Source organism: Bos indicus, chromosome 11 (assembly GCF_029378745.1).
Source record: "Bos indicus isolate NIAB-ARS_2022 breed Sahiwal x Tharparkar chromosome 11, NIAB-ARS_B.indTharparkar_mat_pri_1.0, whole genome shotgun sequence".
Lineage (NCBI taxonomy): Eukaryota > Metazoa > Chordata > Mammalia > Artiodactyla > Bovidae > Bos > Bos indicus.
In genome coordinates this window covers 24,647,034-24,673,743 of record NC_091770.1, presented here as the reverse complement: position 1 = coordinate 24,673,743, position 26,710 = coordinate 24,647,034, and the positions used below count along the sequence as shown (strand labels likewise).

Here is a 26,710-nt window from a genome sequence, read left to right as displayed (position 1 = left end):
CCCTGAGGATCAGTGTTCCTGGAGGGTAAACCCTTACTCTTTCTTTTGCACAGAGACCAAGGAGGAGGGGCCCAAACTTACCCAAACTCACAATGAAAAATGCCCCTTCCCTGCAGCCTTGAGTTTTTTATGTCAGATTCCTTCCGTGCCCACCATCAGGTGGGACTGCTGTGAGATCTCACTGGTGCTCTGGGGGCCTCTGAGAGCGTGAATCTTAACACGTTCTTCCAAGAGAGAAGGGACTTGTGGCTCAGCTCAGAATTAATTCATCTTCTAAATGGAAATGTCAAAGCCTGGCAAACGCTCCTGCTAATGATTCCGGTGCGGAGATATGCATGGGCAGCAAACAGTAGGCCACATGAAAACGGATTTTGCCAATGAAACCATGGGGCCATCACTCTCCAAGGAGAAAGCCTGGTCACCTAATCTCAATTTTGCAGCAGTTTCACTGGGGACCCATAAATAGTAGAATTCTTTTTTCTTGTCATTTTATTAAGTTTGAGTAAGGGAAGGTGATTCAGCCCAACCACCTGAGGGAAGGCAGCCGTGGGGGACTTGCCATGCAAGCATTTCCAAGGAAGGAAGTGAGCATCAGCGACACTCAAACCAGGCAGAAGGGAAGCCAGAGCAGACCCAGGAGCAGTGAAGGCCCGGGGACGGGGAGGACTGCTAGCGGCAGGATGATGCACTGTTTCTCAGCCACGAGCAGGTAAAGCCTCCGTGCTCCCAGGCACACCCTCTGACCAGTGAGCTCCCCCTTTCCAGGGGCTCCCCCAGGCCCTGTGGGGGCCGAGCAGAGGTGGGGAAAGCTGCAGAGAGCGTGTTCCACATCGGCAGTGTTTTATGCGATCACAGGTGGAATACCTCAGGTGCACCAGGATAGAAATTTTATTAAAAAAAAATCTGTGTTGTATTAAAGCCCATTTTTGTTTCCATAGTTCCTTCAAAAGCATAAAGAGAAGGGAGTTTCTATATCATTACTTCAGGAAAACTTTTTATTTTGGAGTAACTGTAGACTTAGAGAAAGTGTAGAGTCCAGGGAACCCTTCCCTTAGCTTCCCCCCAATGGTGCCATCATATATAGTGTATCGTGTTGTTAAGTCCAGGAAGGGTTCGCTTGCACAGCAGTCGTGCCAACTACAGGTCTGAATTGGCTTCCCCCAGTGCGATTTAGTGCTACGTGTAGGTTCATCACCCCCACAACCGAGATGGAGCCTGTTCATCATCAGAGGGCCCCCATGCCACCCCTCTAGGTGACATCTCCCCCCTCGCAGTCCCCTGGCAACTGCTAGTCTGTTCTTTATTGTCACTTCAGTAGGGTTATTAATGGAAGCATACAGATGGTAAACTTCCCAGATTGGCTTCCCAGGATCCATGCTCCGTGAGGGCAGGGCCTGTATCTTTCTCGTCACCAGGTTCCCCGCTGGGCCCAGTCGAGTTCTTTGTACGAGGAGGTTTGTACGTACACCTGATATGCGCCTGTGGATCCGAGTCCCACACAAGCTTGCTGGGTGCAGACCTGCTCCCTCTTTGTGTCAGCAGCACAATATTTTTATTGCAGAGACTGAAAGTCTGCAGAAGGAAGAGGCCCTGCCCTGCCTGGACATAACTTACACAGTTGTGTTAATTGAGAAAGTTCTATGGCTGATGCGCTAAGAGAATGCGGCTTCCCTGCTTCCACCAGGTCACCAAGTCAGCCCAACCCCGTGCTGGCTGAACGGGCATCACTGTGGAGGGGTGGGCTCGAGGACCCCTTGACCTTGCCTAGGGCGCACTCTGGCTTGGTAGCTACAGAAATACCAGGAATGAAACGGATGACTAGGCATGTGGGCTTTTGCTTTTTATTATAGTTATTTTTCCTAAGTCCCCTTCTAGCACTCTGTCTCCAGCTCCCTCAGTGAGATCTGGCAAAGTGCACGTGCGTCATCCCGCTGACACAGTCGTCAGCACCGGTGGCTACGCATATTCACCTGTCCCTGGGTGACTCCCTAGGGAAATTTGCTTTCAGGACTGCGTGTTTACATTGCTGAGGGAGAGGAGAGGCCGGAGATTAAGGGAAGAAGCACTTGACCAGTGAAGAAACAAGCTGCTGTGCTTCTTTTTCAGTGAAACAAATTGCTCAGAGGTTGGAAAATAAGGGAGCAGCGTCTCCACACAAATAGGTTTAAAATGGAACCTCAGGGACTGAGGACTCGGGCGCCAAGGCGGGCAGGCAGTGCAGAGAGGCGCTGGCGGGAGGTACTGTGGGGTGGCCTGGAAGCTTGGCTCCCACTCCAGTTGTAGGGGTGGCAGGAGGGGTCTTGTGCCAGGGAGGGGTCCCTGTCATCTGTGATTGTTCAGAGCCGAGTCGACCGTTCCAAAGCCTAACTGCTTTCTGTGATTTTTCGATATACTGGTCTCAAATCCTTCCTATCAGAAGCTTAGCCCATTTCACTCTCTTGTTATTAATAATCACTATATTACTCTTCAGTAGTAAGCATCTCCTATAGTGCCCAGCTGCAGAGCTATCCCAGGGACTCTGAGGCAGGCGGACCTGCCTTCAAATCTTGGTTCAGTCACTTGGTACTATTAGGGTGACCTCGCTTTTCATCTGTAAGTTTACTCACCTGGAAAATGGTGATCGAATGTAGGATGGTTGAAAGAATTGGTGGAAAGCTCTAAAATGTTACAACAGTGTCAGCTATGATGGTTGAATAACATTTAGTTCTATATGGATGTGTCATAATCCATGAGCACTCAGGTTCTGTTTCCCATATTTCTTGAATTTTTGTCCTCTGAGCTATGTAAGTGGTATCTTTTTCTTCCATATTTCTGGATTGGTAAAATTAAAAATCACACGTGTTCAGTAAGTTACGGTCTCCTGAGGACGTCACCCACGGATTCAGAAATGAAACACGCTGACATGGCTATAGGAGCCAAACTTCCTTCCTCCATTTGGGATTACTTCTCTTTTAGTTCCCTTGCCTTTTTTGTATCAGAGGTTATTGTAGGAATCCATTAATGAGGGTGGCGTAGAAATCCAGGTTTCCTCTGTAAAAGATGACTGTAGTCCCTGAGAGCAGCAGTTGCCCTTTACAAAGGATTGCATCTACTTTTCAGGGAAAATGCCTGGAAACTTTTTCTAAGGTCCTTGAAGGTGCCAGTCCTGGGCATCCTGGATGAAGGCAGCTTCTTCAGCAGAGCCTGTTTCTGTGATGATGACAGACGTGTAGCGTCCTCCCCTGGACTGCGGACTGAGATGACATAGGGCCTCTGACGTTGCCCCATCTCCTTTCCAAAATCTGTGACTCTTCACCCTCATCCTTTGCTTCTTCCTCCCTATTTCTAAAGAATGTCTTTCTCCCAGTGTAAGTGGAAGAGGCTCCAGCTTTGGAGTTACAGCGCATGGCGTCCTGGCGTGAGGTCATTGGTGAGTGAACGTGGGCCTGTTCCTGAACCCCAGCCCACCCCGTGCGCTTTATGAGGCTGGGGCGTCAGGGGCTCTGGCTGCAGAGACTCCTCGGGCAGCAGCTCTGCTCCGCTCACGGCCAGCATACCTGCTCTTCAGCCTGTCTCCTTTGTCCTAGAAACCTGTCCTTGTCAGAAAAATCACATTGTTTAATGCGTCTGTTCTGCTGCCTGCCAGCCACTGTGTCTCAGAACTGGTGGAGAGGAACTGCTGGCCCAGGACACCTCTCACAGGTTAGTGTGTGTGTGTGTGTGGCTGTGAACATACATTCAGAGTCACCACGGATGAATAAGGTGATGATGGAAACCCCATCATTTCCATGACTGTAAAACTGGGAAATGTATGGAATACTTAATTCTTCGTAAAGAAAAATGTGCAGCAGCTACTTTATGGTTGCAGTGTGCAGAGGACGTGCCACTAAGCAACCCAGGAGAGATGGAGAAAGCGCGATGCTGAGTTCAAGGGCTTCCCGCAGGCGGACACTGGGGAGGCAGGTAGCTAGGATCACCCAATGTAAACATCTGAGTGAGTGCAGACATGAGATAAATTAAAACGAAGCTATTGCCTATTAAATGGAAGCGTAAATCACAAGTAATTTCCTCTAGCTTTATGAGATGGAGTCTGTCCCCACCAGAATGGCTGTATCCATAGCGGCAGTGGTCAACTGATAAATGTCCTTCTGAACTGTCTGTCGTGTCTCCTGATAACTGGATGAAACTGGCAGCATAAAGGAAGAAAGACTCAAGACACATTTAGAGAGACAAATGAAACATTTTGATTATTTTATTTTTTAATCTTCAAATTTTTCTGTCATAAGACAGGAATGCATGATAGAAATGGCTCAACATCTTCACATAAAACACTTGGATTCATTTTCATTCACAAGTTTTTCTAAAAACATCTACAATTTCATAATCCCACCCACTTCCAACCATAATCACAGATTTAATTGACTGTTAAACAGTAGTTGCCAGCAATAGAGAGCTGGAACGCTTTCTGCGTATTAGTAGTGTCTTTTTGAAACTACCACCCAAGATATCACAAATATCACGAATATAAATTTCATTGTACACAGCAACCCCAAAGGTGACTGATATCCCCAGATACACTCCCTGCTTATCATGGAGAGCGGTATCCCCCAGGTACTTTACAAAATGCTTTTTTCTTCTTCTAGAATTACTTGTTCATCTCCTATTATTTTGCAGGGTCTAGCACATGCTGACCTGATGATTCAATCACCACAGCTAACAGGCAAAAATATATGCCTGATACTGCTGCTGCCCTCTGATAATTATGTATAAACATACTGAAAAATGATGGGTTGCTTGGAGTCTCTCTTGTGAAGAGAACTGCTTTGAGGTTTTTTTTCTGAACAGTTGTAAACAAAAGGAAAGAGATATACACAACATATATCTATACACAGAGATACACACTGAGTATCTTCACTGTGGCACGTATCTTCTTATAGAGACACACAGAGTAAGTGTCTACACCCACTCACCCCTTCACACACACCCACACCCTACATACAGCATCTGAATACAAATGTGGTGAGTGTCCTTGGGCGTTCACGGGAGTCTGTATGTTACCAGATGATGAAATACCTGACTTGTATTACTCCTGAGAAGACAGAAGGGAATGACAGTTCTGAAGCACTTTGGAATGGCACAATCACGTAAACACTTGCATACTTAAGACTTCTGAACTCATCTGAAGTTTCTAAACATGATCTAACAACAACAAAAAGATATCAAACAATGCAGCAAGTTAAAAAATAAGTCTTTTTATAATCAAAGTAGAAACAAATATATAGGAAATGCATATTTGTCAGTAATTATTTTGAAAATAGGAAACACATACTTAAGAAAAACAATTGTCTGACAAAACTTAAAAAAAAACAACAAAAAACCAAAACTATCCACTGCATAAAAATACATGCACTGCCCCCAGTAGCAGAGGATAGTCACTCAGAACTGCAAGGCTTAAAGCAACTCCACCAGATAAAATCACCATATATATAGGAAGTCTATTAAGTATGCAATTTATAAAAAATCACTGTGACTACTGTCACACTTCTGTAAAAAACAATTTGCAATTTGTTATTGTATCCCTCAATTTGTATAAAAATTACAACTAAACCAATGGATTTCAAGCACCAATTTAATCATTTAAACTTACTGTATTAATATTTGTTATTGAGGGAACAAATTATGATGAAGGCTAAGCTAAAATTAGCCAAGTTTCGTTTTATAGGCATGCGGTTTTTTTTTCTTCCATTCACTTGAAAATGTTTAGGCCAGTAAAGGGATCCTTGGCGGAATCCATTATTTCTGAGCATCAATGGTTTAATATACATTAAAAGCTCTTTAACAAACCACTGCTTTCTTAATTCTAAGATAAAATAGATCTGCACACAGGAAATTCAGGGACTGTTCCTCACTCTGACTTAGAAAAGGCAGCACCTACATAGTAGACTAACAAGCACGTCTGGACGTCTGCTGGCAGCATGAGAAAACGGTGTTGTTATTCAGGAAGGCCATACCACTGCTCAGAGCGATACTGAAGTTTTCGTTAACTAAAAATTTCCACTAGATATCTGGGGTGGGAGGGTCTCAGTGAGAGTTTTTTTTGGTTTTTGTTTTTCTGATTTTCAGCATCAGGAAAAAAAAAAAAGCACAGTCTGAGCCAGTAGATGAACAGATGAGCGACAGTGTCTGTGATGCCTCTGGCTGTTCCTGAAGAAACCTGTTCAGATAACGAGGGGTTTATTTTTAAATCTATACAACTGCTGTTTTTGTTTCCAGTATTTACATCATACTACTCACATACACAGTAATTTCTGAGACATAATCAATGTTTCAGTCTTTTCCTACTATTAAGTTTGGTTAATTTTCAACACACGTCAAACCGAACCTTTAGGTTGACTGCATTTAAGAGACGGAAGATGAGATTGTTGAAAACAGATTACGTGGAAACCAAAACTCCATCAATAGTGATTCTTCATCACTTCTCGGCATGTTATCTGAACTCTGCTATCACAAGACCACATGCAGTTGAAGGAAAAAGTGAATCGCACTGAAGTCCTGGTGTTAGGACAGGGATGAGGGGTCTTGCTGGTCCCCGGGAAGGGCGGCTTTGCTCTGCTCCTCGCTTAGCTCATTGGCTAGCTCTTCATAAACAGGCTCACCGAGGTCTTCGCTGCCCCCCTCACTCTGATCCTCACTGTGGTCTTCGCTGGGCTCCACGGTCTGTTCCAAGCTGTTCTCCAGAAGTGTGGGAGAACTGCTTATCCGACTTTCTTCTTCAGCTGTCTCATTTAAGGGCTGGGAAGGAGGCGGAGTGGGGGTATCAGACTGCACCACACTCTCGATGGAAGAGGGAGGGGCTTTGGTGAGTGTAGGATCCGCTAGAGTCTCATTTTGAGGCAAAGGTAACTTTTCCACAAGTTTCCACTGAATGATGCTCATGTCTTTTCCACCAGTTGAAATCAGGTGACTGTCATTATGAGTAAAACTGACATTGGTGACATGGCTGCTGTGGGCACTGTACTTGTGACTGGGAGCCTATGTGAAATAAATCAGACAGCAAAATTAAATTCATTCCCTACATGCCTACTTACAGCAATGGGGGAGACTAGGTTAGGAAGGTCAATTCAGCTTGTGAAACAAGCTAAAAAACCACAAATCATTGACTGAAGAATAAAGCTAGCAGCAATTTCCTTTTAATACCTATTATGTGTGGCTGGAGAATCCCATGGACGGAGGAGCCTGGTGGGCTGTCATCTATGGGGTCACACAGTCAGACACAACTGAGCGACTTTCACTTTTCACTTCCATGCATTGGAGAAGGAAATGGCAACCCACTCCAGTGTTCTTGCCTGGAGAATCCCGGGGACAGGGGAGCCTGGTGGGCTGCTGCCTATGGGGTCACACAGAGTCGGACACGACTGAAGCGACTTAGCAGCAGCAGAGCATGTGGGAAACAAAGGAACTGGACAGCTGTGCTTTTAGACTGTGTTTAAAAAATGTCTCTTCTGATGTCAGGTTGGTATACTTGTTAAGAGTTTAGTGACTATTCTACTGAGATGACAAGGGGACAATTTACTAGGTTGGTAGGATTATAGATGGTTTAGGAGTCTTATAATGTTGATCGTGTATCAAAAATAAAATATTTTAATATGTTTAGAAGAAATATAAAACTGCTAAGATATAAAAATGAAAAAAAAAACCAAACGAGTGACATGTCATCAAGTGTCTTCTCTTTCACCACAATGAAGGAAAGGACGAGCGCTGCCTGCATGGACGCTCACAGATGGCCCTGTTCGTGCTCCCTGTGCACTCTAGCATCATGGAGAGTAATTAGCAGCCTGTCTACAAATACTTTCCCGCCATTGACACAACATTATCCCCCAAACAAAGGGCCCTAAATATAACACTAGTCTTTATAAAGTTGGTTTTACCTTTGCTTTGGAGCAGGGATACTGAAACAGATGGACTTTGCAAAAGTCATCAGCAACAGCGATCACCTTTCTGTTGTGGGATCGTACCAGCGCGTTGATATCTGTCCCATCAGATCCTTCTGGCCAGACACCTTTGATATGGAAACATGGTGGGGGGCGGGGGGTGCAGTGTTAGAAAAATTAGTCTGAAAAATACAAGTGCCACGCTACCTTTGTTTATTTTAGAAACTTATTAATTTTCATCTGTGTTCAGACTCTTAGCTGCTAAATTTCCCTTATGGATTTCTTAGTGCCTCAATACTTCATTCAAATGAAATTTTTTCTGAAATCTAACTAATAATAATTAAACTGAAATAACCTCAAGATTGAAAATTTAAGACTTTAAGACTCAAAGTACTCACTAGTAACCAGCAGGTGGGGCTAATAAATATAGCTTGTCTCAACTGGACAATAAGCTCCTCAAAGTTTCTAGCTGGAGGGGAAATTCTTAGTTACTTCTGTACCAGAGTGCAGAAACAACGTGGGCACTAATTCTGCAACGTGGACTCTGGGCAGTTGCAAATTTACATACTTTTTCACTGCTCCTTTTCAGGCAGGCACTTTAAAAAAAAACAAAAACCAAACTTTTTCTTCCTTAATGGAAATGCATAGGTCATACCCCACTCGTCTGTCACGCTATCCACAGAGTTTCCCTGGAACCATGATTTACGCCCAAAAGCCGACACAGCAAATTTAACTATTCTGAGTCATCCTGAGGCACTGGTGATGCTCAACACGATCAGCACAAATCCCTACTAGACTAAAAATAATATGTAAGAGTTGAGAAGCTGGCCTCCTCTAGTTCAATACTGCTCTAGAGAACAGTTTTTTTTTTGAGGGGGGTTAATTTTGGTAAAGACAAAACACTTAACACATTATTGACCAGGTAATTTTTGCAGAAACTAATGCCTGTGGCCAATGATTTGTTAGGTAAGTGAATACTGAAACATCTCTGGTCAATAACATTTGAGTAACAAAAGATGTATTAATATGTCTCTAGTTAATACGTTAACTGGTAATTGACATCTCTTAATAAGTAAATTAAATATTGTTTCATTAAAATAACTAGGTAAGTTACTACCTATTGGCCACTGCTTCAGCTTCACCCAGAATAATGAATTTGTTTACGGACTAGTCAGGATTATTTTAATTTCTTCCAAGCTTACTTAGTTGGCTTCTACATCTCTATAGCAGTTAGTTTAGAACAAGTACCTATAATGGATTATTTTTTCTAATGCACACTGCATAAAGAAACGTTCAGATCTACCACCAGGGTGGAGAGAGTCCAGCTCTCAGAAGGCAGAGATACACTGATAAGGGAAAAACCCTCCTATTTTGGGTACTGCTTTAGGTACTGGTGCCATATCCATTTAAGTATTCTAATTACAGAAGATACCATCTCTTTTTAATCCTAACTTTCTCAGAAGGAATCCTACAGTCTTGCAAAGACTGAGAAAATTGTCAAAGGACAGATTTCTAGAAATGTTCAAAATATTGTATTAGGAATGATCTCCACATTTTATCTTTAAATAACATCTACTGAGAATGCCTTCATATGTCAACCAATGGTAGTGGGAAAGCCGGACACCCACATGCAAAGGAACAACCAGCTCCCGACAGCCACGCAGAGAAAGAACCCTGGTGCGCTGCTGGCAGGAGGGAAAATGGTGCGGCCACTGTGGGAAGCAGTCCAGCAGTTCCTCAAAAGGTTAACACAGAATTACCATCCGACCCTGCAAATCCACTCGTAGGTATACACCCAAGAGAATGAAAACGCGTCTCACTAGAGCTTGTACGTTACTGCTCATGCCAGCATTATTTATAATCGACCTCAGCGTCCCTCAACTGATGATGAACAGTGCGGAACAGCTGCGCACGGGGGTGTTCAGCCACAGCGAAGCACCGATGCACACTACCACACAGACCCCGAACACCTTGTGCTAAAGGGAAAAGCCAGTTTTATGCATCACATATTGTATGATTCCATTTATATGAACTGTCCTGAGTATGAGAATCATTATAAAAAGGAGATCAGTGGTTGCTGGGAGGTTGTGGAAGGGTGAGGTAGGGTAGTGAGTGCTCACGGGCAGAGAATTTCTTTCTGGGTGATGAAAATGGTCTAAAATTCACCAGTGATGATGGCTGCACAATCTGGTGAATATGCTGAAATAACCAAATTGTACACGTGGTATATGGTATGTGATGATAAAGCTGTTATTTTGAAAATGATTTTTACTAATTTGAAAGCTTCAATTTTCACCTGGAGGAAAAAACGTGAAAGGCAATCCATAATATTATGTAAATGCCTTTCCTTTTTAATTGTCATATTTATTAGGGACCAATGGATTCTGTAGAGAACAAACCTTGTATTGGTTCAGTCCTAATGTATTTAACTTCTCTGAATTGGACATTAATAGCAGTTAACACGAAAGAACACATGTAGTACTAAATGAAGGAAGTCAGAGAGAGACACACACTATTATGATATCTTATATGTGGAATCTAAAATATGACAAATTGAACCTGTCTATGAAACAGAATCAGAGACACACAGAACAGTCGTGGTTGCCAAGGGGGCGGGGTGTGAGAGGGCGGGACTGGCAGCATGGAGTTAGCCGATGCAAACTGGCGCGTACAGAATGGATAAACAACAAGGCCCTACTGTGCAGCGTGGGGAACTGTATTAATATCCTGGAACAAACCACAGCGGAAAAGAATATGAAAGAGAATGTACGTGTATGAATAACTGAGTCACTCTGCTAGACAGCCAAAATTAACATTGTAATTCAACTGTACTTCAATAAGAAATAAAAGAATACATGCAGACTATCTTTCATTTAGAAATTTAAGTATTACACATAAAAACCACACAAGACCGACTTTTCCCATTAAGTGCAACATCCTTACCAAAGACTTGGAAGCCTAGCACACAGGTGTATGTCGTCCAATTGATGTCCTTACATTCTGATCGATTCCTCATTAGTTTGCAGCCATGTTCAATGTCCCCTTTAAATTTAGAAACAGGAAGTATATTCATAGTGCTTGTGTACAAATGGATTTGAAAATGCATCTTGATTCAAACTAGCCATGTTTAGTTGTATTTATAATCCATACACTCAAACATATTAAGACAGAGCTGAAAGGAAAAGAAAGTGTTTACCATGGTTTTAGATCCCTGGGTCAGTAAGATCCCCTGGAGTAGGAAACGGCAAACCACTCCAGTATTCTTGCCTGGAAAACTCCAGGAACAGAGGAGCCTGGCAGGCTACAGTTCATGGGGGTTGCTAAGAGTTGGATGCAATGAACATGCACGCAGACACAGAACTGTAAACTTTCCCACCGAAGTTATTCTTTTTTCTTTAAAAAGCATAAATGCCCATCCATTATACTCCTTCCTGTCTCCAGGAAGAGCTGTTAAATACAGAACCATCCAGAGCAGGATCAGTCTCCCTGAGTAATTTCTCATGACATTTGAATGAACTGATTACTTTCTTTGAGATTCTCAGTCCTTGGTCAGCTTTGAGCAGCACGTGCTTTGTCAGGTTAGAGGGGCCACTGTGCAGCGCTGCACATTTCAGACTTCATGGAGCCTGCTCTTTACTACCCTCTGACAGACACACCTCAGCTGTATGTGAGCATTCATACTTACAGTACAGGATCTCATAGTCTCCCGAGTTAGACATTATATACTTGTTGTCTGGGGACCAGTCAAGGTGTGTGATATAGCTGGAATGTCCCTAGAAAGTAACACATCAATCATTAGAATGTGTTTATAGAGTTCTGAATGAATGATAAGTAGTCTCACAGTTAATCAAGACTGTCTTCTCGGTAGCCATTCACTGGGAATTCCTGGAGTAGAGCAGTATCACAGCCTCTGGAACCAAATGAGGCTTATGGTTTGGAGCAGGTCTTTGGTTGTGAGCCAGAACTGTGGGACTGAAGAGAACTGACCACAGTGGGAAGGGTAAGCACTCGGAACCTGGGAGCATCCTGCTGGTGCCTCCACCTGGATGCCATCCCCGAGCACTACCAGCGCTACACTTCCAGGGAAGACAGTCTCGGAAGGCGCTGAAACAGACACTACAACCTCGGGCCTTATTTCAAGTCACTAGTGGCCCTAATTAGAGTGACTTCATTTTTGAGAATGAAATCTTGGTTCCAGGTTGTATACAAGAAGAGTACAATTTTCCTGGTCTGTTTCTTGAGTACCCATGGCATGTGGAGATCTAAAAAAACCCCTATCTCCAAAGAAGATGCTGGGGGAAAAGTTCCCCAATAGCACACTACCTCTGATCAACTGGATCCAATAATTAATCATCTATCTGACTATACAAAAAGATGGATCTTTTTCTGCTTAGGTTTTACTAACACTGGGAATTCAAATAAAAAAATTACTGAAGTGCCATATTATGCTGGCTTCACATGTGAGCATTTGATGATTTTCAATAAACTACTGCAGATAAATCACACAGGTCTTACAGTTTACAGTAAAGCCAACAGAGACTCAAAATCACTTATCTCCTATGCTCTGTATTAAAACTTATTGATAATTTTGATTGTACTTTTTGCATTACTCGCTTTCTGCTCACATGGTTTTTATTTTTAAAGTTAATAAATTCAGGGGCTTCCCTGGTGGCACAGTGGTAAAGAATCTACCTGGCAATGCAGGAGTCATAGGTTCAACCCCTGATCTTGGAAGACCCACATGCCTCGGAGCAACTAAACCCACGCGCCGCAACTACTGAGCCTGTGCTCTAGAACCTGGGAATCGCAATTACTGAAGCCTACGTGGCCTAGACCCTGTGCTCCACAAGAGAAGCCACTGCAGCGAGAAGCCCGAGCACTGCAACAAAGAACAGCACCCGGCAGCCACAATTAGAGGAAAGCCCATGCAGCAACGAAGACCCAGCACAGCCAAAAAGAAATTTTTTTTAAAAAGTTAATAAATTCAAAATACTTTTTAATGACTTACACAGAGTATTTTAATTATTCCAGGAGCCTTCAGCAGTTCAGTGACATGTCTTAAAACCTCCCTGGCACTATAATCCACCACAGTGCTGTATGGAAAATACCCAAATTTATACATCTAAATGAATTTACGTGAATTTGGGAACCATGAAGCTTCCTGAAGTCACTGGAGGTTAGGTGGTATGTCAGCAAACAGGTTAGGAATTACTTGCTAGGCATGTGGGAGACCTCCCAACTTTACAAGAAATCAATGCCAGTAAGATATATACGGTTTGTGGATATTTTCTGAATATGGCCCAGGAGGACAGGGTCACACAGATCTTCTTCACAGGGTTCATCAATCTGGTGCCTGGCTGGCATCCAGAGAGGCCAAGCTTCTAAGATAAGAACACTGGCACTACGTGAATGAAGGATTTAACCAATCACGGCAAAGTACTGTCCTCCAGGAAGCATTCCTCCTAACATAGTGCTTAAAAATACTGTTTGAATCTCTCTGAAGAGACTTTAATAGTATTACTTAGAAAAGAATCAAAAGCATTGTATGGATACATAACATTCATTTAATTCACATCTGTGTTGGACACGATGTATTTAGATGGTAAAAAAAATCTAAATATCAAGTATTTTCAGAAAGAACTTGAGTAGGAAAAGCCCCCAAATTTAGAAAGCTATCAATTCATACTAGAAAACAAAGTATTTTTTTTCCCCTGATATGGAGTCCAATAAAGAAGCAAAGATGAGATGTGACTTTCAGCTAGGAATCTATGATGCTGCCTTCCCAGATTCCACTTCAGAGTGTCCTTGTCTCATCTAATTCACAGGCCATTAAAGATACATGCATACATACATTGGGGGAAGACCCCCTCAAATGTCCCCCCATAGGCAAGACATGGTTGGGAGCAAATAAGTATACCTCCCAGAAGAGAAACAAGAGTCTTCTAAGCTGGTATGTCACTAGCGCCTTTAAGCAGCTGAATGGTGTAACCACAGTAACCACCGCAAGTGATGGTGCCTGACAGTACACTCTGGAAAAGTCTGAAATATTTCAGCTAAATCTTTTGTTAATCACACAGAATGTCATCACCTACATCAGTGCTTTGCAACCCTGGCTGTAGATTAATATCACCTGACGAGTTTTCAAAAAAAAGTACCGAGGCCTTGAGTTCACAAGGCATTAAATTTTTCCTAAGTAGGTGTCCAGGTGGATGCTGGGGGGTAGGGTGCCATGGCAAGTCTGACAATGAAGCAGATTTGTAACAGGGGGCTTTCTTGGTTTGGATATTCGAAAAGCTCGTGGCAGTTTTTCAACAGGTGCCAAGTGTTGAGGGATCTGATTCTCAGCGAGCCCAATGACACTCCCCAAAGAATCCATTTTCTATTATTTAACAGGTCCTGACTGGTGGTAAAGAACCTTCCTACCAATTCAGGGGACATAAGAGACACAGGTTCCCCTGGGTGGGGAAGATCCCCTGGAGGCAACCCACTCCAGTACTCTTGCCTGGACAATTCCACAGACAAAGGAATTTGGCAGGCTACAGTCCATAGGGTTGCAAAGAGTCAAGACACGACTGAAGCAACTTAGCAGGTGCCCCTTCACTATCCAGGGCAGTGACATCCAACGGACCTTTCTTTCTGCAGTGATGAAAACGTGTGTACTGTGCAGTCCAATGCAGCAGCAGCCAGCACCTGCGGCTCCCGAGTACTCAAAATGTGGCCCGTGCTCCCAGGGGACGGAACTGTAGTCACTTTCATAAAGCTGTGGTCGGTAGCTGTGATGCTGGACAGTGCAGGCTGAGAAGAGCCCACTGTTTCTCTACTGATTTGAAATACCTCTTGTATTATTCTAGTAAATTTCCATATGAACGGAGATCTGTTTTTGGACTCTCTTCTCTGTTCCATTAGTCTATCTACCTATTCCCAGCCAACTGTGATAGTTTTATAATGTGGAAAATCTCAGATGAACTTTAGAACCATTTTATCAAGCTCATAAATATCATGAAAATTTAAGTAAGAGCGCATCAAATTTAGAGACTAATTTGGAGAGAACAGTATTTTGTCAAGTCTTTTCTTCCAGAAATACGTTATGTCTATTTTTCAGTTCTTAGTTTGTATTTCAGCCATGTTTCACATAGCTTCCTGTGCTTTTTTTGCTAAGTCTATTCTCAAAGCATCTACAGTTTTTGTTATTATTGCAATTAGGATTTTTTTCCCCATTACATTTTTGATGTGCTTTGCTGGTTTGAGAGAAAGTGAATTTCCAGAGGATCAGCCTTTCTAACTCAATCTTCAGAGTGTAGATATGTAAAGTATATTTATCCATTCCACTATCTCTCCTTTTCAGTGCCCAGCTAAAACCCTGTATTTGCTAACCTCTTTTGCAGTTATGGGTGGCAGAAGTCACTGTGTGGGGCTACTAGGGAAACTTTAGAACTGACTTAGGAGGAAGAATGTCTTTTTTCCCCTTGCTCTGATTCTTCCTGGAACCAGGATATGATGACTGGAATTCCAGCAGCACCATACTGAGGATGATGGGAATAGAAAGAAGAATCCTGAGTCCACGGTGACTTCTTTTAAATGAGAACATAACCCCCATTTGTTTAAGCCACAAATGATTGCAATAGAATTCCTGTTACAGTAATATTGAAATATATACAGCATTAGTGTTATGGGTAATTTTCTTGGTGATTTCCAGGTAGACAGTTTAAAAGTCTTTTACTCTTCTCTTTGTATATATATTTTCATTTACCAAAATCCTGACCAAAAAAGAAACATTTACCAGCAATTCTTACCTATTTGTAATGCTTTTTTAGTACATCACTGCAACTTGAATACACACTCTCTCTCCTGGGCTCAAATCTTGGAGTAGCAGTGTTAAAAGGCATGCGGGAATTTGAGTCAAACAGAAAGCTACTATGTTGGCACTCAGGGACAGTTTCAGCTGCTTGCTTATAATTTAGTACAGGGACACTTCCTAAAGTTCTAAGCCCAGTATGTTTCTGAAGCTATAGGGTCACTTAAATGTTAACTAGTAACAACAGGAAATACTGGAAACAAAATAGAAAACAGCATTTGTGTTTGGAACTTCAAGAGTAGGTCCAGTTGCCACATTTAAAACCTTTACAGCAATCCTATAAAAGTAGCAACTATTATAATCTCCAATTTTAAGAATTAAGATTCAGAAATTAACTTGCCTAAAGTTGCAACCTAGAAAGTGGCCAGGCAGCATTAGCCCAACCTTTTCTCTGTCCTATATCATAGCAGACAACAGATAAAAGCAGACATGAGGTTATAAGACCAGCTGGTGGAAGCAGACAGCAAGGAGAAGTGAGAGCTGGAAGCAAAGCACAGAACAGAAGATAATTAGAAAAGCAGAGTAGTTGAGCCTTTCATTATAGCCTCAAAAAGTATCATAAAATTCCACAGTTCTTAAAGATATTTCAACATAATACTTTCATATGCTCTGAAGATACAAGCTGTCTAACTGGAGAAGGCTAAATCAGTGTCATGCAATTGATAAACCTGCCACTTCTCAACACTTCCAAGGTCATCTCACTGCCAGGGTCACACGCTGTTCTTTCTGCATCAGGTGCTGAGCTGTAAGAGCAGAGCACACTAACACACACATAAACAGATCTGAGGCATTTTTGTACCTCGAGAAGTCTGCTCTACTAAGAGTCAGGAGAACAGGGTTCAGGCCCCAGATCAGCCACTATGTCAAGATGCGATCAGGACAAGCCACTTACCTTCTCTGAAGACTGAAACTCAGGCTCTTGGTCTGTAAAATGAGGTCTGAGCTAACGTGCTACTGTATAATTTTATGATTCCACAAGATTACATTATATTTAATAATACTCTACTTATTAAGACATGGACTTTTAAAAACAGGCTGGGGTAAAAAATAATTAAGAAAATTCTGGTGCCTGGTAGGGTAAACTTAAGTAGTCTGCAAATCCCTTTCAGTGGAACATTTGATCATGCTATATACAATGATACACGATTACTCTACTATTCCATATCCCAACTATTAAGATAATAAATTGATTAAAAGACATAATTTAAATAAATTAATGGATATCGATTCATAATTTTTGTCGAAGTCAATAAAAATATTTTGGGTAAATTATAAAATTACAAGATTGCTTATAGATCAGTTTATTGCCTGGTTTTGGCACATGGTACAAAATATGCTCCCTCCTCAAGAAAAAAGAAAATAAACCAAAAAAGGCAGTAAGTCTCTTCTCTGAATAGTAAATGGCCTGGGTTTTACTTATGTATTTGCTTTTAAAAACTCATTCTTTTATTCATTACCCTAAAACTCTTCTGTGGTAAAGACTGTTGAAGAATCTGTCCTACTAACTCATCAAGTAATTTGCTAATCCTAAACTGACTGCTAACATGATACCAAACCACCTCATTTTCTATAAAAACCATAGTTAACATATATTGAGTACATTTATTTGCCAAACACTATTACAAGTATTTTATATGCCTTGTTTCAATCCAGTGAAGTAGAAAGCACTACTAAATTCACTTTATAAATGAGAAAACTGAAGTAGAAGGTTTTAAATAACTTGCCCAAGGTCACACTTGAGTAGTGAAATGAGAGTTAAAATCCAGGTAGTTCAATCCAAAGTTTATCCCCATAAGCACTACGCTATACCTCCTGCCTTTTTTGCTCTGTCCTCAGTTTGAATATGTACTTTTAGAGGACAATGAACAAATCTTAGGCGTATTCCCAGTGCCTGGAACGCTTCCTGAGTTAGCAAACTGCCTGCGATAAGATACATACTCAGTATGTCTGTAACTGAACCTAAATTTCATCTTACAATGATAAAACTAATCAATCAGAAACGCAATAAACTAAAGAAAGTATGCTTCTATTCTTCATATAAATTATGTTCTGTTTAGTGCTACAGAGGTCACAAGAAAATGAAACTGCAGTGTCGAGGATGGGTAGGATCATGGGACACTGAACTTAAAACCTGAGAGATACCCTTCCATTCCTGACTCACTTCATCTTAAAGAAGCATTATTTTCTAAGGATTTCCTAAGGAAATAGCTTTGATATCAGAAACTGCATTAAAACTAGCAGTCACAGAGAGACAAATATTAAACTTTCATCAAAGAAGAAATCTTTCTAGAACTTCAAGGGCACTGCAAAATTCTGCTGTCAGGTAATGTCAATTTTCAAAGATAAAGACCGAAGTTTCAATCTGCTAAGTTTAAAGGTGATACATCAATGCAAACATTTAACTCTTTTTACGAAGTGAAATTTTCCAACAATTTTATAGGTCAATTTATTTCCCTTCACTACTTACAGTGCACTTTCCATGTCTGCTATACTTCCTTCCATTTTCTGAGACGGCATAGAGGTAAATGAAGTTGTCATGAGATCCTACAGCCAGGAGGGTGCCATCTAGAATGAAACAGGAAAAAAATGTCGAACAGAGAAATACAATGACAGGTTTATTTACCATCACTTTACTGGACCGATACCAAATGACATTTTACAAATGTTAAATCTCATCAAATTAATTATTATTTGGTATTTAATGAATGACTTCTTCCATCACTAAACATACTTGAAACCAAATGGTCATCTAGTCAAGTGCACAATCCCTTCTAGGAAATGCTCCATGGGCCTTGGACTCGGACCTCAGCTTCACCTCCTTCCAGTTAGCTACAGACTAGGCCCAAGGAGGTTAACCTGGTTTTATAGGTTTAAGTATACAGGGTTCATATAGCAAGCTGAGTGTACAACTGTTCATTTCAACCGAGGACATGTGATCTCTCCAGTTATGGGGTAGGTTCTCTTGGGAAGGGACCATGTTCTCTTCTATCGTCTCCTCCACTGTAACCACATAACAGACAGTCAATAAAGTTCATTTGATCTTGGGGTTTTAAATGCTACATTTGAGCAGTTATTTGCTATTATAGCACTGAAAAAAGCCAAACTAAAACAGAATAGGTAAACTTTTCTTCTTCAGAATAACTCTTGCCAAGCTTATACCTCAAAGCAAATACTTTTCCTTCCTTGTTCAACAGAGAGAAGAGCATTCTCAGCTTCCTTTGAAATGACTTAGAAGCCATCAAAAAGATCATTTCGATTTCACACTGATCCAACAACTACTGGAATATATTTCTGAATACAAGAAAATGTCACTTGAACTGTGTGGATTAAAACCATATTAATACAGGGAAAAAGGTGTTGGAAACTTAATAAATATTCTGAATAAAATAGAAAAGAATTATTCAAAGTAGCTAAATGAATTGATCACATTCTTGTAACGAGTTGCTGGGTATTTTATCTAATTAACAAACCAATCATTCCTATGTAAACAGTGAAAAGCAAACTAGAGAGATTTTTTAAAGAACTTGAAGGGCCTATAAAATTTGTATTCTTTGAATATTATTATAATTTGTTTTATATCCTCTTATATACAAAGAAAAGATTGCTAAATTTATTAACATTCAGCCTAATACCTATTCAAAATTCTAAGTAGGTGGAGTTCAAAAAAAAAAAAGGTATTTGATTGCTCTGTATTCTGCTTTCAACTGCAAATGCAGTTTTAACAGTTTGTTCTAAATTTATGTTTGCTTGATGATTCAGAATACTGTTTAACTTTAGCAGATCTTTTGCAGTTTCCTACAGCAGAATTAAACCTACTGTTGGGGTAACATATTCAATACTTAGCAACTTTAGAGAGCAGAGAAAAAAGTAGTCAGCATTATTGGACGTGAAAATATGCAATTGCTGAGAAAAGCCGTAAATGCCCCCTGGAGTGGGAGTAAATCTGCCTACCTATTGAGTAGCGCATCACCGAAAGCTGCTCATTTCCGTCTGTGTGGATAGAAACTAGATCTCTGGTTTCTGCATCCAGAACAAACCACCTGTTAGGAAGTAAAAAATCAAAATTTTCCTCAAACATTAGCATTTATAGAAAAAAAAAATGGTTGCTGACTTTTTTCTCCTTTTAAAAAGAAATTTTAAATAATGCCCTAAAGCTGGACATGTTACCCTTTTCTAATGAAGGATGAATTCATTTTGTAAAATGTTACTAGATGCAATATACTTATACGTATGGGCCTAGGCATGTTCTCATTTCTATTTAGGTATTCACCAAATACCAAGGGTGCTCTTTGAGAGGCGCTGTCCAAATAGAAAATGACAAGATGATCAGTGTTTTTGAAAATTACACTAGAGCCAGGGAAAAGGAAATAAGCTAATTAAAACAAAGCACAGGATTCATGTTGATGTATGGCAAAACCAATACAATATTGTAAAGTAATTAGCCTCCAATTAAAACAAATTTATATTAAGAAAATAAAACAAAGCACAATTAAGTGCTAATCTCATTGATGGTGACTACGTATAGTAGGAGGAACTCAAGGAAAATGAATAGCACAGAAATTGAATAGCATAAAAATGAATAGGCATAGAAAAACCTTTAGGGAGGATGTATCAGTAGAATATGGGTTGAGCTGCACATTGAGGGTGAATTACAGGCAGTTCACGCAGGAGGAGTGACAGCTGCACTGCCATGGAGGTAGAAGCAGCATGGATAGTATGAAGGTGGGAGGGAAAGGCAGGCCATTCATTTGGTGAGATTTCAAAGGGACCAGCAGGGGGCACTGTACCTCTCCAATAACCCCAACACCAGCATAGGCAACCGCTTAAGTTCTCTGAAAAGCAGTTTTTCAATCACATTTATAGGAAAAGTCAAAATGTAAAAGGCCTCTTGATAGGTAAAACAATGATTTATATCCAACTACATACTAAGTGACTCTCATCAGACCCTCTTCTAAGAGCAGGGTGAGATACGGAGTACAAAGCAAAGACTGGGAACTAAGGAAGGACAACTAAAGGACAGATAAAGGACAGGAGCAGGTTACAGACAGCAGGCACAGTTAGTTGGAGGAGCTCAGAGTTGAGACTGCCTGGCTCAGATCAGGCACTAAATAAATATTTACAGAATGGACAAATGAACAAATATAAAATGTCTCAAACATGACAGATGCTGTTTTAGTAAGAATTATGTAGCTGAAATGCAGTGCAGGAAGAAATGGTTGGAGTGGAAAGAATGGGACAAAATTAGAAAAATAAAATCACTACCTTAATTTCATGGAACTGAATGGGACAAATGAGCAGTAAGTTTTGTTCTTAATTATTCAGATGGGAAAAGTTCCACTAAATTCAATAGCAGGAGTCATAATGACAGTTCCTTTTAATCTTGAAGCATTATAATAAATATCTGAGAAGAGACCACTATTCCTTCAAATAACTTGTGGGTTATGGGTTGAAATTTCTAGGTACTAAACTAATTAATAATTTTGCCTTTTACTCAGGTAAGAGAAATAGCTTCTATTTGTAAATATCCAAGTTTATGAAAAGCCAATCAGCAGGAAACTGGCACTTTGAAGCCCTGGGCTCATGGTTTGATCATTTCTACTTCAAAGGTGCATAAGGAACATACTTTATTGCAATTGGACAGTACGCAGAGATTACAGGTTTCTTCTGAGAGTGTAATTCATTCATCAATTTTTATGGCTGCCACCATGAAACTACTCTTTAGCCAAGAAATGCCAAAGCTGATGCCAAGTGAAGGAACAAATTATAATTCCTTTTCAGAGTAAGGGAACAAAATATTCCAACTTAAGAGTGAACAGACATGCCTGAAGAACAATGAGACACAACACTGCTCTGTGGGCTTTAAGTTTGTAATGAGTTTACGTAAACACTTCACTATACTTAGGCATTTAAAATTACCAATTTTTATTTTGAAGAAGCCTTGACTGATATTGTTTCCAGTTCAATCTTCCTAGGAAAACAGTAAACAATTTTACTGCTCTAAAAATTCTCTTTAAAAGTAATTTTTTTTTAAAAAAAAAAAGGGAATTTCCTGGTGGTCCAGCGGTTAGGACTCTACTTCCACTGCACGGGGGGAATGGGTCTGATTCCTGGTCAGGGAACTATGATCCCACATAGAAAAAAAAATAAAAAGGCAATAAAAAAACCCTCCAGAATGTCTGTTGGTATACAATATGTAGATCCTAAAACTGAGTTATTTACTGGTGAGAGATAGTAGCTCTCAAAAAAGAAACAAACAACAACAATTAAAAATAAAAACACCCAGAAAGCCCTCTGCTTACTTTTTCTATTTCTTGAATTGTACACGTGTGCGCCTAGTCGCTCAGTTATATCTGACTCTTTGCAACCCCCTGGACTGTAGCCCGTCAGGCTCCTCAGTCCATGAGTATTCTCCAGGCAAGAATACTAGAGTGGGTTGCTATGCCTTTCTCCAGGGGAACTTCCAGACCCAGTAATCAAACTGGGATCTTCTGCACTGCAGGCAGATTCTTTACCAGCTGAGCTATGTGGGAAGCTATCAGAGATTAATTCTTTCACTTGTGGCGAGTAATTTTCAGTAATAATTAAAATAACTTTGTTGTGAAAACTATACAGCAGTAATTTTAAGGCTCCCACCCTTTTCAGTGCATGAATTTACATTCTACCTTTAGAAAAGACTTTCTAGCTCAGGACCTCTATCCTTAACGAGAGTATGGAGAAGTAAAGGAAATTTTCTACAAATAAATAATTTAAGTTTTCACTGTGCTGAATTGGACTCTCATTCTAATCTACAGTATATACACTGGAACCAAGCTTCTGCTTCAAAGAATCATTATGGGGCTCTATGTGGCCTAAAGGATCTTTCTAAATGGAACTGCTCAGCATCAGAGGTGGGAAATCTTTGGCCATATATTTAAACTAATCTGAGTGTGAGTCAAATAACCACACACACTACCACCATAGTTTGATGACTTAAAAAAAAAAATAAACACCATACATTGATTTCTTTAGTGGCAAAAGGAGAATCATAAGATTTCAGAGCTGGAAAGTTATCACATGTTAAAGTCTCTAAATGAATCTATATCTGTTCATAAAATGCATTAAAAATTATTCATCATCATATAAAGTGTATCCTCTGCGTGGCAGAGGTTTGTAACTTTTTTCCAACTGCTTTTATGATCATGAAGGATCATGAAGTTTCAGAGCAGGGAGTAATCACTGAGGATGTGGGGGTAGTTTAGGATTTCATCGTATCAAATGTGGTAAGAATCAGGTGGAGAGGAATATAGGTAAGAAAGGACAGAAAGGGTTGAGGTGTATCTGAAGGATAACAACTTAACCACTCTGGCTGGAATGGTGAAGGAAAGATTTTTAATGGGCTTTAAAGGCCAGGCTAAGAAGTTTGGATTCCACTGTTTAGCTATCAAGAGGCCTTAAGGAATGTTCTATTTCAGTTAGCTCATAGTTTCTTGTGTTGGCTCAATCCACTTCCCCTGCCTGATATGAGCTCCTAACTCTTCACTGCCTTCTTAAGATCTCAGAACTCCTACAAGGCAGGACCAGCTCCACCTCCTTTGGGAGGTGCTCTCTGACCACTCAGGTTCACAGTAATTTCTCTGTTGATTTCAAGTATTACTGCTTGTTTATTCAAGTAATACAAGATCAATATGCAAAAAGCAGTTGTATTTATATATACCAGCAATGAATATTTTAAAAATGAAATTGAGAAAACAATTTCATTAAAAATGGCATCAAGAAAATGAAACACTTTGGTACAATTTAACAAATGTACAAATTTGTACCCTAAAAACATCTTTGAAGAAAACTGAAGACCTAAATAAATGGAAAAACACCTGTTCATAAATTGGAAGCCTTAATATTGTTAAAATAGTGACATATTCAAATTGATCTATAAAGAAGAAAACAATCCTTATCAAGGCTTCTTTGCAGAAACTGACAAGCTGATCTTAAAATTCGCATAGAATTCAAGGAATCCTCAATAGCTAAAACCACCCTGAAAAAGAACAAAGTTGGAGGACTCACATTTCTCAATTCAAAACATAATGCAAAGCTATAATAATCAAGACCAGTATTGCATAATATGAACATAGAGATCAATGAAATATAAGTGAGAATCCAGACTGAAACCCAGTTATGGTCAACTGATTTTCAACAAGGGTTTCAAGTCTTCATTGCAGCAAGAAAAGTCTTTTCAAGAAACAGTGCTAAACAAATCAAAACAAAACAGTGCCGCAACACTGGATATCCACATGCAGAGAATGAGGTTGGATATCTACACAAAGATTAACTCAGAATAAATCAAGATCTCAAGGTAAGAGCTAAAACTATAAAATTCTTGGAAGAAAATGTTGTAGTAAATGTTTAAGACCAAGAGAAAGAACAGATAAATGGGACAATATGAAAATTTTAAACTTTAATGCAATAAACTTTACCATTAGGAAAGTTAAAAGAGGGACTTCTGCTAGAAGTCCAGTGGTTAAGACTCCGCCTTGCAATGCAGGGGACCTGTTTTTGAGCCCTGGTTGGGGAACTAAGATCTCACATGCTGTGGGGCAACTCAGCCTGCACACCATGCCAACAACTAGGGAGACCACTCGCGGTAATGAAAGGCCCTGGGTGCCACAACTAAGACCCAACACAGGCAAATAAATATTAGAAAAAGAAAGAAAGAAAGAAAGTGAAAAGACAGCACTGGAATGACAGAAAATACTTGCAAGTCATACATCTGATGAGGTACTATATCCAGAATATATAAATTTATAGCCCTTACAACTAACAATAAAAAGACAAATCAATTCAAAGATAGGCACAGGACATGAACAAACATATCTCTAAAGAGTCTATACATAAATAACTAATAAACACATGAAAAAGATACTCAACATCATTAGCCATCAGAGAAACACAAATTAAAACAATGAAAAAGCACTTCACAGCCATTAGGACAGCTATAATCAACACACAGGCAATGACAACTGTTGGCAAGGATGTAGAGAAATTGGAACCCTTATATTTTATTGGCAGAATTGTAAAATGGTATAGCTGTTGTGGAAAACAATTTGGAAGCTCCTTAAAATGCTTTAAACATAGTTCACTCTACTCCTTGGTGTATACCCAAGAGAAGAGAAAACATTTGTCCACACGAAAGCTTGTGTATGACTGCTTACGGCAGCACTACTCACAGCAGTCATAAAATGGAAATATTAATTCAGATGGTTATTTGAGGTACAGCCATACAATGGGATGTTTGGTGACAAAAGGGAATGAAATGCTGATACATGCTGTACAACATGCACGAACCTTCAAAACATGTTACGTGAAAGAAACTAGTCACAAATCACAATTATATGATTGTATTTATATGAAATGTCTAGAAGAGGCAAACCTATAGAAATAGAAGGTAGACCAGTTACTCAGGGCTGGAAGTGGGTGGGGATAATGAGGAATGACTGCTATCGTGTACATTCTTTCAGGGTTAATGAAAATGTTCTGCAAGTAGCTTGTGATGAAAGTTCCACAATGCTGTGAACTTCTTGAAAACTACTGCACTGTATACTTTAAAAGGGTGAATTTTAAGGTATATGAATGATATCTCAATAAAGCTGTTAAAAAGACTCTTTACTATTAACATATAAGGAATAGCAATGTTATGGAAGCAGTATGTCCATGTAGGGCCATGCATTTCATTTTTTCCCTTAGAAATTGTATTCATAATATAATCTTTTAAAATGATAAATTTATCATTGTGATAATTTATTCATACTTGTGGTTACTTCTTGATTACAAGTAGATTTCTAGATACAGACATGAACACATCTTTAAACATGTTGCTAGTCACCTTTTCTGGATCATGAACAATTTGGATAACGTGCTGTATTAAAAAAAAAAAAATTCTTGCCCTCAGTGTGATTTTTTGCAGGCTTAGGGTCAGTGATAATAATCTGAATGGTTACATCGTGGAATATTGTTTTAGACAATAGAGCCAGGTGTTCACAGACCCATGCAAAAAAAATAATAATAAATAAGAAAAGTTCTCTAAGAATCAAAGGCAGGAAAATGAATACTGATAACTACAGTATAAAATCTCCCCTAGATTTTAAATAATCCCCAACTCTACACTAGAAAGAATTAACTGACAGCACTTTTGAGTTATATCACTCTCATTCATAAGGTTTTTCCTACTCACAATTCCAAGACGAAACAACTGGCTTAGCTAAGTCACTTACATTAAGTAACTTTCCCTTTTAAATTTGTTAATGATGACTTCACAGTTATACTAAATGTTAGCAAGTAACTTCAGTAAGTTTCATCAGATCTGCTTGTCATGAAAAACTGGGGCTCTGTATGTACATGCATCCAATAAGGGGTTGAGTCTTAATGATTCAAGTCCTTCTAGCACTACTTCACTCAGTGTTGAACTCCTTATTATACACAGTAAATGCTTTTAAAACACTATGTCAGACAGTGATTCAACCTTCAAAGATAAACTTTCTTTGTAACATTTCTAAGTAATACTACAAACACTATAAACACATCTCAAAAGAGTACTGGTGGAGTCCTGGAAAGAGACAAGCTTTAAAACCATATAGAACTTGAATCATATAGAACCTGAGTTAAATCCCAGCTCAAGCACAAGTGACTCATGTGACTTGGGTCTTGGGTTTCCTGTTTGTGCAAAGGAGATAGTAATGAACATTTGCTGCATTCTTGTTAAAATTTAAAGTCAAATATGAAAATAATTTAGTACAAGGTGTGTCATCAGACTGTGAAAAAACGGTAGCTCTTATTCCTACTGTTTCATTGATATTAGCATTTGTAATATCTGTTCAGCTGCCCCCAAAATAAATCTGAAGTAAACTCTTTTGTGGTTTCCTGAAAACCAGTTCACCACTATAGTTTAGGAGATTCTTATATGCTCAAGACATAC

At 39.9% G+C, this 26,710-nt stretch overlaps 1 protein-coding gene across 7 annotated transcripts in view; it reads right to left on the bottom strand.

Annotated features, from left to right (window-relative positions):
- Positions 1-4,199: 4,199 nt before the first annotated feature.
- Positions 4,200-26,710, bottom strand: part of EML4 (EMAP like 4) — a 154,720-nt gene continuing 132,209 nt past the window's right edge. For all 7 annotated transcript variants that reach the window (XM_019970058.2, XM_070798554.1, XM_070798555.1 and 4 more), the window contains 6 exons: positions 19,717-19,805; positions 18,233-18,330; positions 11,596-11,683; positions 10,854-10,952; positions 7,908-8,038; positions 4,200-7,011 (listed from right to left, as the gene is read on the bottom strand). In XM_019970058.2, coding sequence (XP_019825617.1) covers positions 6,538-7,011; positions 7,908-8,038; positions 10,854-10,952; positions 11,596-11,683; positions 18,233-18,330; positions 19,717-19,805 — 979 coding nt within the window. In that variant the 3' untranslated portion in view covers positions 4,200-6,537. The remainder of the gene's footprint in view (positions 7,012-7,907; positions 8,039-10,853; positions 10,953-11,595; positions 11,684-18,232; positions 18,331-19,716; positions 19,806-26,710) is intronic.